Here is an 11,669-nt window from a genome sequence, read left to right as displayed (position 1 = left end):
TTCCAGAATAGATAGAAGTTCTCAATGTAGTGTTGTCCTCTCGGGGCACACTCTTTGGACAGCCATGTGTTCAGCTGAAGAAGCCGGCTAAACTTGTTTATCCTCCTGTCGATGTTTGGAAGAGGTCCACTTATGAATGTTTTGATTTCCATTTAATCAAGCACGGGAATAACTTCAAGAAGTCTTTTTTCAAAACTTCAGTCTGTTCCCGCCGCATGTCCACTGCACCCACGTGCACAATCAGCTGTTTAGCTCCTCCATGCTTAGCCATAATATTTGGAAGGAGTGACGTTATCTCAGAAACAGTGGCGCTTGGAAAAGAATGTGTGTTTATCTTTTCATGCGTCACGTGACTTATCGCGCCGTCCCCAACTAAAACAATCTTCGTGACCTTGGCTGTTGGCATAGTTCCTCCTTGCTGTATTTTGGCCACGTCATCTTTCCTTTTTTCATTTAATTCCATCTCTGAAAGTGGTAAAAATCTGTTTGTGAGCAGTATTTTAGGTGACTTCACATTATCTTTCTATCGTTTAGGCTTTGCTCCAAGTTTGTTCCAAGAAACAGCCTGGTCTTTCTGGTTTTCCAACGACGCAGAGTCACTGCGGTTTAGGTTGAAAGTAGCAGTTTTTCTTGTAAAAAGTGTGCTCTTCTTACCATCGGTTGACACAGGAATGGTATCGTGAAGAACTTTTTCAGATTACAAAACAAATATCCGTGTTTTCAGCTCATTAATTTCTTGTTGATATTTCCGAGAGCGTTCACAGTCTTTCTCCCTTCTTCTCCCGAACATGTCGCTGGCGTCAGATATGTTGTTAAAACTGGAAAAATGTTCTTAAAATCCTTGGTTTACTTGAAAAAGTCTAAAGCAAAAATGTTTGGAAGACAAAAACTGATTAAAAAGCAAAATAGATAAGGAAAGCAGCGATATCAAGCGGAGCGAGCGAAAAAGCGTGTGCACTCTTCGGAAGCAGAAAGTGCAGTCACCTAAAAAAAAATTCACCAGCCGCCACTGCGGATCATGTCTGTTTCTGGCCGGGTAAAGCTCCACGGTTCAGAACGCACCAAAAAGGAACAAAATGTGAACAACCTCCGGATTTGCAAAAGGCAGCAACTGCAAAGAAACGATCACCCCACTGTTTGTATCAGATCCTGGGCTTGTCCAAAACCACAACCATCAGAGGACCAGAGGGCTAGTAGCCTTGTGCCAAATAAAATAAAAAACTGCAATAATTTAGTTTATCAATTTCTAAATAAGAATGGATGAGTTAACTATCAGTGTTTGTTTGCCATAGTTTGTGGTTTAGCCACTAATGCTGCCTACTTTTGCAGTAAGTTATTATTCTAATATTTATAGTTAACTTTAATTAATCCTAACCCTGCGATCAGAAGACAACTCATGGAAACAGTTCGTCCTGTCTTCTGTCATCGTGTCCTAAAGTAAGGCGTTTCATCTTTAGCGCCCTCTAGTGGCTCCCTGGAGCTTTTTCAAAAATGTATGACAATGGAACTAGATGGGGTATTTGTTGTTTTAAGGCTTAACCCTAACCCAAGAGGTGGAATTTGTAAAGACATTTCCAGGGAAGGCATGCTAAAGAGATAATAAAGGGTGGAAAACCATTCACAGATGGAGAGTACATTAAGGATTCTGCACAAAGGGACATTAAAATGTCGGGCATCATCACCAATCGTCAAATCAAGGACATTAATTCAGCTCCAACATACTCAAGTGCCTGTGATGAGTCGTGTGATGTGATCGATATCCAACAGGTGGCGCTGTTATGCAGGTATGTGAACTCTGAACTGATCAAGTTTATATTTGCAGGCTGTGTTCAATTCCACTGTTGCCCAGATACGGGGGAGAGAGAAGAGGATTGTATTGTTATTGAGGTTTGAAGAGGACTTGACACAAAAAATCTGATTTCTTAATTGTATTTCTATATTTTCATCAATGCAATCATTGTAATGTAAGTTACACTAAAAGCACCAAATATGGTATAGCAGAGTCACGTGGTTCATCACTCTCTCCAGGGGGCGCTGCAGGGAAAATAAACATTTAATCAGGAATTATCATTATGTATTTGTAGCCTAGTCATTTTGATAGTGGCTAATATAGGGCTAATATAGCTAATATACACTTACAGACTTAATGGCTTGTTTAAGGCTTTTGTTTTTTCGCGGCGCCAGACAGATTTGTTTTTTGGTCCGGTGTGGCTCTTTGAACCGTTAGGGTTGCGGACCTCTGCCTTAAATGAATGAGGTGTTTGAGATTGGCAGCCTCACTTCCATCAGTCTGCCACAAGGCAAGTGTGTCTACAGTGACAGCTTACCACCACCGAGTGTGGCGTGAATGAATAATGACCTCTGCAAAGTTGAAGGTTGTCTTTATTACACTCGACAAGCAATTTGGTTTGTGGCAACAGAACACGAGCACATACAAACCACAGTAAATTAGCAATTAGCAAATAAAGCAAATTAGAAATGCAAGGCATTATTATTATTATTATTATTAATAATTTTGAGCATTATGAGCATCCGTCACCACTTGATAAAACATTTTATGGATTGACTCAGTTAGTCCAAACTATGGCCCAAAAGGCCAGATGTAGTTCTCATAATATTTTTTGTTGGCCCTCAGGGTTCCTGCTAAACGCCCAAATAACCTCACGTAGTACTTTTTGCTGTAAAATTTGAAATATTCCGCTTTCAAACATTTTGATGAAATAAATGTTCCAAGCTTCATTAAAAGGAGTGCTGGCTCATCAAAACTAGGTCAAATGCTAAATGTTGAATGATTCACATCGTCTGTTGCCCTCCACTCTGGAAAGGTTTCAAAATGCAGCCCTTGATTAAAAAAAACTTTGGATATCCCTTTGCGAAACATTAGCAGGTTAAAGCTAGTTAGTCGCTAAACCGGGTCAGCCCCATTTTCCCCCGTACCTACATTCCCCAGGACTTGCACCGTGGCTGGATATGCTGCTGTATGTCAAGTGGTAAAATCATACATTTATGCACAACTATCGGGGATGTGGAAACGTATATATGTGGTTGAACCAGTAGCCTATTCTACAATTTGAGGAGATTCAAGACAACAGGCCTACACTCAACAACATGCATGGAATGGCTGCACCGGGGAATACCGGAACCTTTCTAAATATGAGGTAACATAGGTATCTGTGAATATAGGTATGCACCGCTGCTAAAAATTAGCAAGTTGAAACTTGTTAGCAGCTAAACATTAGCAGTTAGCGGGTTGCTGTTGTCAACAGCTTCGTTGCCACACTCTAACGCTCTGCGAACTTTCTCCCAGAACAGGTCCTTATGCCTCCGGGCCTGGGTCCAGCTCAGGTACGTGTGGCTCTTCACCAGCTTCCTCATGCGGTAGAACGGACTCAGATGATTGGACGAAATCTCCTCCAGAAACAACAGGATCAGCACGTCCTTCTGCTCGTCGAACAGACGGAAGCTTCACACAGGAAATACATGAGTGTCAATGACTAAACCTGGTCATATTCAGGACTAAACAAGATCTTTCCCTGGTCCGACCCAGGGCAGATGTAGGTTTTAGTGAGTCCATACCTGGCCAACTGTATCTCCCGTGAGCACCACTCGCTCTGCAGGTAGCGACGGCTGATCACACACAGAGTCTTCCTGCTGCTGTAGATGGCGTCTGTGATGTTCTCAATGATGGGTTTCCCTGAACAGCAGAACATCATGTACAATTCCACATCTATAAAACCTCTGGAGGATTATCTTAATAAGTGGACCTCTGTGTGCAGATCCAGCTGTACCTGGCTGGAAGTCACGGTGGTGCAGACAAAGTCTCCATCCCTGTCGTTCTTCCAGTTCAGGCATTAACTGTCCATAAACCCAGTCTTCATCGTGAACGTTGTAGGAAACAAAGGCGTCGTAGATGTAAGGACATCCCTGTCTCCTCTTTTTACTGTCGTAGAGAAATGCCTGGAGGAGGTAGAAGCCATAGACCAACTGCCATCTCAGAAAGTGATAGATGAAGGAGGACAGAAGAGTGAGAAGAACCAAAGCAGAGCTGGACATGAAGAAGAGGAAGCCAGTGGACTCCCAACACAACTGCACATTGAAGTCCATCAGAAAGTGTCCTTCTTCAGACGGAGGAGAAGAACAAGTGAACTGAAAAGCATCGACCACCTGGACCTGTTTGTTTCTGATCGCCCAGTCAATAAACTCAGCGTTTGAGCAGTTACACACAAATGGATTTCCAGATAAATCGAGGTATTTTAGTGAAGGAAATGCCTTAAAAACAATCTCATTTATCATGATTATCTTATTATTCCTTAAGATCAACTTTGCCACTTTGGTGAGATTGGCTTCAAGCAGAAAGTCCAAAGATTGAATGTTGCTGTTGGTCAAGTCCAGAACTTGTAGGTCTATCAGAGGTTGAAAAAGCTCGGGTCCATTTCTGAAAGAGTCACAGTTGATCAATTGAAGTTGCAATAGTTTGGGACTTGAAACAAACGAGCCATCGTCAATGTGACTGCAGCAAAATGTATCTAATGACAATACTTTAAAATTTTTAAAATTTTTAAGAAGATCTGATGTCCATTCGAAACATGAATGTTCATCCCCAATCATATTTAACTCATGCAGTGAAGGTATATTGATAAAAAAGTCACTATTTGTTCTTGAATTTATGGAATTGTGGGTAAGGAACATAACAAGTTTTTCGAGTTTTTCAAAACCTGCAAAATTCCCAATATTTAACCAAGATGGTGAAAAAGTCAGCCGTTTTAAACTTTTAAGACCCTCAAACACATCAGGGTCGACAATGGCATGTCTGTCTGATTTCAAATCCAACTCAACAAGAGATTGTAGATTCTTAAATGTTCCTTTCTGAAGCCATCCAAGGCTATTTCCACTCACGTCTAAATTAATCAAATGATCCAAAGTGTTGCCAAAACTATCCCCGAGTAAAGAAATAAAGTTATTTTGCACCTTTAGTATTTCTAATTCCTTTAGATCCTCAAACACACAGCTGTTGAGTTTGGAAATTCTGTTATAATTTAGGTTGAGTTCAGATAATGATGTCAAACGTGAAAAGTCTGAACAGTGAAGATCAGTGATTTGGTTTTGCTCAAATGACAGATAAGTGAGAGTGGACATGTTTCTGACGGCTGTTGGCACTTTGGATAATTTATTTGACTTTATTGTTAGCAGAGTTAGCTGTGTCATCATACGCAGAGAATACTCTGATAAATCACTCATTGAATTGAATTGTAGGTGTAACTCAGTCAAATTAGTGCAGGACTGTAGAACACTTTCATTTAGAATCGGAGTCATACTGTAAGTTGTGTCAAACTTTTTCAAGGTTGGAATTTCACACATTAATTGTAAAAGGCCGTTGTCAGACTTCTGATCAGAGAAGTTCCACAGAAACACATTCTCAACTGATTCCACACTTTGGATGATGGATTTATACATTTGATGTATCAGTTCAGTGTCCCTTAAGGTCAGAGTCTTCACACTTGTTAGAGATCTGTCAGAAACGTCCCAGTCAAACTCTGGTCCTTCTCCTGACAGTCGCAGCTCATCTAAATTTGGGAACACATCTGAGTGAACACTAAACTTCACCACTGGGTTTTGAGTGAGATCCAGCTCCACAAGGTTTAACAAAGGTATTGGGAAAAGGTCAGATTCAAATGAGGTTAGCTGGTTAGAACTTAGATCCAGATGTTTCATTGCAGCACAATGTGATACAATGTTAACGATGTCACTGATTTGGACTAAGTTATTAGATCCAATGAAAAGATCCTGCAGTTTTTTCAAAGGCCCAAAAGCAAACTTTGAAATAGAATATATATGGTTCCTTGATAGATCCAGCGTTGTAAGGTTTGACAGTCCCTTAAATGTGTTGTCAGTCAGGGTTGTGAGTTTGTTGAAAGCCAATGCGAGTTCTGTTAAAGCAGATAAATCTGAAAAGGCCCCATCTTCAATGTGTGAGATCATGTTCGAATCCAGGTCTAAAAAGTCAAGTCTGGTGAAGCCTTTAAAGTCTGTCTGTCTGATTCTCTGGATGTCATTGCCAAACACACTCAGAGAAGTGGCGGTCTTGGGAATATCAGTGGGAACAGTCGTTAGCTTATTATAGTCACAAGCAATTTGATTCTGGTCATCAAAATCTATGGTGCAGTATTTTAAAGAGTAAAAGTGTGAAGAGCGAGGCACAAGAAGCAGAAGCACAAGTGAGAAAGTAAAAGCTCTTTGACGACTCATCTTGAGACTGGCCCCTGTTAAAGACACAAACATCAATGATTTAAAGTGGTGCACATTATATTTTGTGTGCATTAGACTTGTCCACTTCCATGGAACAAATCCATATAATCCAATATTACCAGATTAATTTTTGTTCACTTCAAAATGTTAACGCTAATACCAAATTGTCCATCCATCCATCCATCCATCCATTTTCTTCCGATTTATCCGGGGCCGGGTCGCGGGGGCAGCAGTCTAACCAGGGACTCTCAGACTTCCTCTCCCCAGACATTTCCTCCAACTCCTCTGGGGGGATCCCGAGGCGTTCCCAGGCCAGCCGAGAGACATAGTCTCTCCAGCGTGTCCTGGGTCTTCCCGGTCTTCCCGGCCTCTTCCCGGTGGGACATGCCCGGAACACCTCCCCAGGGAGGCGCCCAGGAGGCATCCGGAACAGATGCCCGAGCCACCTCAGCTGGCTCCTCTCGATGTGGAGGAGCAGCGGCTCTACTCCGAGCTTCCCCCGTGTGGCCGAGCTCCTCACCTTATCTCTAAGGGAGCGCCCAGCCACCCGGCTGAGGAAACTCATTTCGACCGCTTGTATCCGCGATCTTGTCCTTTCGATCCATGGCCTCGGATTTGGAAGTGCTGATTCTCATCCCAGCCGCTTCACACTCGGCTGCAAACCGTCCCAGTGCATGTTGCAGGTCCGGGTTTGATGGAGCCATCAGGACAACATCGTCTGCAAACAGCAGAGATGAGATCCTGTGGTCCCCAAACCGGACACCCTCCGACCCCTGACTGCGCCTAGAAATTCTGTCCATAAAAACTATGAACAGAACCGGTGACAAAGGGCAGCCCTGGCGGAGTCCAACATGCACTGGGAACAGGTCTGACTTACTGCCGGCAATGCAAACACAGCTCCTGCTCCGGTCATACAGGGACCGGACAGCCCTGAGCAAAGGGCCCCGGACCCCGTACTCCCGGAGCACTCCCCAAAGGACACCCCGAGGGACACAGTCGAAAGCCTTCTCCAGTTCCACAAAGTAAATGTGGACTGGTTAGGCAAACTCCCATGAACCCTCGAGCATTCGATGGAGGGTATAGAGCTGGTCCAGTGTTCCACAACCAGGACGAAAACCACTCTGCTCCTCCTGAATCCGAGGTTCGACTATTGGTCGGATTCTCCTCTCCAGTACCTTGGAATAGACCTTACCCGGGAGGCTGAGGAGTGTGATCCCTCTGTAGTTGGAACACACCCTTCGGTCCCCCTTCTTGAATAGAGGGACCACCATCCCGGTCTGCCAGTCCAGAGGCACGGTCCCCGACTGCCACGCCATGTTACAGAGACGTGTCAGCCAAGACAGTCCTTCAACATTCAGAAACTTTAGGGACTCAGGGCGGATCTCATCCACCCCCGGAGCCCTGCCACCGAGGAGTTTGCGAACAACCTCAGTGACTTCAGCTTGGGTGATGGATGAATCAGCCTCTGAGTCCCCGGTCTCTACTTCCTCTTCGGAAGACTTGACTGAGGGATTAAGGAGGTCCTCAAAGTATTCCTTCCACCGTCCGACGACATCCCCAGTCGAGGTCAGCAGGCCTCCACCCGCACCGTAAACGGTGTTGGTGAGGCACTGCTTCCCCCTCCTGAGGCGCCGGACGGTTTGCCAGAATTTCTTTGGGGCCGACCGATAGTCCTCCTCCATGGCCTCCCCGAACTCCTCCCAGGCCCGGGTTTTTGCCTCTGCGACAGCACGAGCCGCGGCTCGCTTGGCCTGCCGATACCCGTCGATGACCTCAGGAGACCTACAAGCCAGAGTGGCCTGATAGGCCTCCTTCTTCAGTCTGACGGCATCCCTTACTTCCGGTGTCCACCACCGGGTTCGGGGGTTGCCGCCACGACAGGCACCGGAGATCTTGCGGCCACAGCTTTGAGCAGCCGCATCAACAATGGAGGTGGAGAACATGGTCCACTCGGACTCAATGTCCCCAACCTCCCCCGGGACATGGGAGAAGCTCTCCCGGAGGTGCGAGTTGAATACCCTACTGACGGAGGGCTCCGCAAGACGTTCCCAACAGACCCTCACAATGCGCTTGGGTCTGCCATCACCACCAGTGGACTCACAACTGAATGCTTTTATTTTATTTCTATATTAGAGCAACTACAGTGGGGCAAAAAAGTGTTTAGTCAGCTGCCAATTGTGCAAGTTCTCCCACGTAAAAAGATGAGGCCTGTAATTTTCATCATAAGTACACTTCAGCTATGAGAGACAGAGTCCCACAATCCTTTGGAGCAGCCTCCCTCAGACTGATGATGTTCTCACCCCCATATTTCACAGTTGGGATGGTGTTCTTTGGATGCAACTCAGAATTCTTTCTCCTCAAAACACAACAAGTTGAGTTTGTACCAAAGAATTCTATTTTGGTTTCATATGACATTCTCCCAATCCTCTACTGGATCATCCTAATTCTCTCTAGCAAACTGCAGACAGGCCTGGACATGTACTGGCTTTAGCAGGGGGACACTTCTGGCACTGCAGAGTCCCTGGTGGCACAGAGTCTTACTGATGGTAGAATTTGTTACTTTGGTCCCAGCTCTCTGCAGATCATTCACTGGTTCGTGTGGTTCTGGGATTTTTACTCACCGTTCTCGTGATCATTTTGACCCAACGGGGTGAGATGGTACGTGAAGCCCCAGATCGAGGGACATTATCACTGGTCTTGTATGGCCTCCATTTTCTAATAATTGCTCCCTCAGTAGATTTCTTCACACCGAGCTGCTTGCCTATTGCAGATTCAGTCTTCCTGGTGCAGGTCTACAGTTTTGTTTCTGGTGTCCTTCGACAGCTCTTTGGTCTTGACCATAGTGGCATTTGGAGTCTGACTGTTTGAGGTTGTGGACAAGTGTCTTTTAAACTGATAACAAGTTCAAGTTAAACTAGTGCCATTAATTACAGGTCTGTGAGAGCCAAAAAATCTTGCGTTTTTGTAGGTGACCAAATACTTATTTTACTGAGGAATTGACCAATTAACTTATTAAAAATCCTACAATGTGATTTCCTGGATTCTTTCCCCCCATTCTGTCTCTCATAATTGAAGTGTACCTATGATGAATATTAGAGGCCTCTCTCATCTTTTTAAGTGGGAGAACTTGCACAATTGGTGGCTGACCAATTCTTTTTTGCCCCACTGTATACGAAATTAACTCTTTAAGTTTGAGATTCCGAAAGAATTCCTCTGGCTTAACACATGTTTCAAATGGAATACAATAAGTTAAGGATACATAATTTAGACCTTTTGATAGGACAGTCAGACAATCAGAGGACAGTTGTTTCTCAGACAAGTTCACCACAGTTAGAGGAGATCCTGCTGCATGTGGGGTACCTGGTCTGGACGTGCCTTTGGTCTTGTTTTGCTTTGTCTGCACTTTCTTCTCAGTTTTGAAGCTTTTCCACTCCGCAGAATGTCGTCCTCGTCGTCCTTTGTCTACATAGGTGGTGTGGCTGCTTCTTGACGCTTGACTGAACCTCAAACTCGCCGCCCATCGACGAAGCGCTGGACCTCCGGTGTGAGCTGCACGTCAACTGTCACTGATAAAAGCTGCTGTCATAAACTAGACAATGACCCAACGTTAAAATAAAGGACAGAAGTAGGTATCATATTACAAATACTTTTGGAAGAAGGAGAAGTCAGAAAACAGGAAGTTGAAAACTTGAAGGTTACAGATCCAGTTATGCCAGTATTTTATTTACTGCCAAACATGCACAAAAGCTTGACAAACCCTCCTGGCAGACCTATTGTTTCAGATCTAGGCTCTCTCACTGAAAACATTTCTGGTGTTGTTGGTTTCTTTATAAAACCTTTAATTGTAACTCTACTGCTATTTGTAAAAGACTATGTGGATATTATCAACCTTTTGCAAAAAATCAAATATCAATCTGGATCGCAACGTTGAAATCAAAACAATTGAATGGGAATTTTGTGTGAATGGGGCTTCGGGTAATGTGTTTAGGTTTAAAGGAAGTGAACCACGACATCTCTCCACATTGTACGACACACAGATAAGCAAAAACATAGTAGTCAAATCCAATTTTTACTTCAATTTATTTTTTGTAACACCGGCAATCATGACAGCAGTTACCTCAAAAGGCCTTTTAATTGTTGTTTTTTCATTTGTGATTCTTTAGCTGCTGCCCGCCATGGTCAGAAGTCACAAGTTATTTCATTCAAATTCTGGCATGTGGGGGCAATCATGTGCAATTTCCCACTCAACAAGTTGTATTTACAATAATTCACATAAAGACAGTATGAAGCTTGTTAGCAGCTAAACGTTAGCAGGTTGAAGCTTGTTAGCAGCTAAACATTAGCAGTTAGCGGGTTGTTGTTGTCAACAGCTTCGTTGCCACACTCTAACGCTCTGCGAACTTTCTCCCAGAACAGGTCCTTATGCCTCCGGGCCTGGGTCCAGCTCAGGTACGTGTGGCTCTTCACCAGCTTCCTCATGCGGTAGAACGGACTCAAATGATTGGACAAAATCTCCTCCAGAAACAACAGGATCAGCACGTCCCTCTGCTCGTCGAACAGACGGAAGCTTCACACAGGAAATACATGAGTGTCAATGACTAAACCTGGTCATATTCAGGACTAAACAAGATCTTTCCCTGGTCCGACCCAGGGCAGATGTAGGTTTTAGTGAGTCCATACCTGGCCAACTGTATCTCCCGTGAGCACCACTCGCTCTGCAGGTAGCGACGGCTGATCACACACAGAGTCTTCCTGCTGCTGTAGATGGCGTCTGTGATGTTCTCAATGATGGGTTTCCCTGAACAGCAGAACATCATGTACAATTCCACATCTATAAAACCTCTGGAGGATTATCTTAATAAGTGGACCTCTGTGTGCAGATCCAGCTGTACCTGGCTGGAAGTCACGGTGGTGCAGACAAAGTCTCCATCCCTGTCGTTCTTCCAGTTCAGGCATTAACTGTCCATAAACCCAGTCTTCATCGTGAACGTTGTAGGAAACAAAGGCGTCGTAGATGTAAGGACATCCCTGTCTCCTCTTTTTACTGTCGTAGAGAAATGCCTGGAGGAGGTAGAAGCCATAGACCAACTGCCATCTCAGAAAGTGATAGATGAAGGAGGACAGAAGAGTGAGAAGAACCAAAGCAGAGCTGGACATGAAGAAGAGGAAGCCAGTGGACTCCCAACACAACTGCACATTGAAGTCCATCAGAAAGTGTCCTTCTTCAGACGGAGGAGAAGAACAAGTGAACTGAAAAGCATCGACCACCTGGACCTGTTTGTTTCTGATCGCCCAGTCAATAAACTCAGCGTTTGAGCAGTTACACACAAATGGATTTCCAGATAAATCGAGGTATTTTAGTGAAGGAAATGCCTTAAAAACAATCTCATTTATCATGATTATCTTATTATTCCTTAAGATCA

General features: G+C 44.3%; 1 protein-coding gene and 2 pseudogenes across 1 annotated transcript; all 3 read right to left on the bottom strand.

Moving 5' to 3' along the window:
- Nucleotides 1–3,223: 3,223 nt before the first annotated feature.
- Nucleotides 3,224–3,991, bottom strand: LOC140374591 (toll-like receptor 13). The gene is given in 4 exon segments (XM_072461524.1): nt 3,224–3,463; nt 3,577–3,694; nt 3,789–3,954; nt 3,956–3,991. Coding segments are annotated over 4 exon segments (555 nt in total). The 3' UTR covers nt 3,224–3,228.
- A 4,475-nt stretch (nt 3,992–8,466) lies between these two features.
- Nucleotides 8,467–9,087, bottom strand: LOC140374590 (uncharacterized; annotated as a pseudogene).
- Nucleotides 9,088–10,364: 1,277 nt separating this feature from the next.
- Nucleotides 10,365–11,341, bottom strand: LOC140374589 (toll-like receptor 13; annotated as a pseudogene).
- Nucleotides 11,342–11,669: the final 328 nt, after the last annotated feature.

This window comes from Eucyclogobius newberryi, unplaced genomic scaffold, assembly GCF_026437365.1.
Source record: "Eucyclogobius newberryi isolate DKJ021-1_F unplaced genomic scaffold, fEucNew1.0.hap1 SCAF_3, whole genome shotgun sequence".
NCBI lineage: Eukaryota > Metazoa > Chordata > Actinopteri > Gobiiformes > Gobiidae > Eucyclogobius > Eucyclogobius newberryi.
The sequence above is the reverse complement of the archived record's forward strand: the minus strand, read 5'-3'. Positions and strand labels throughout refer to the sequence as shown.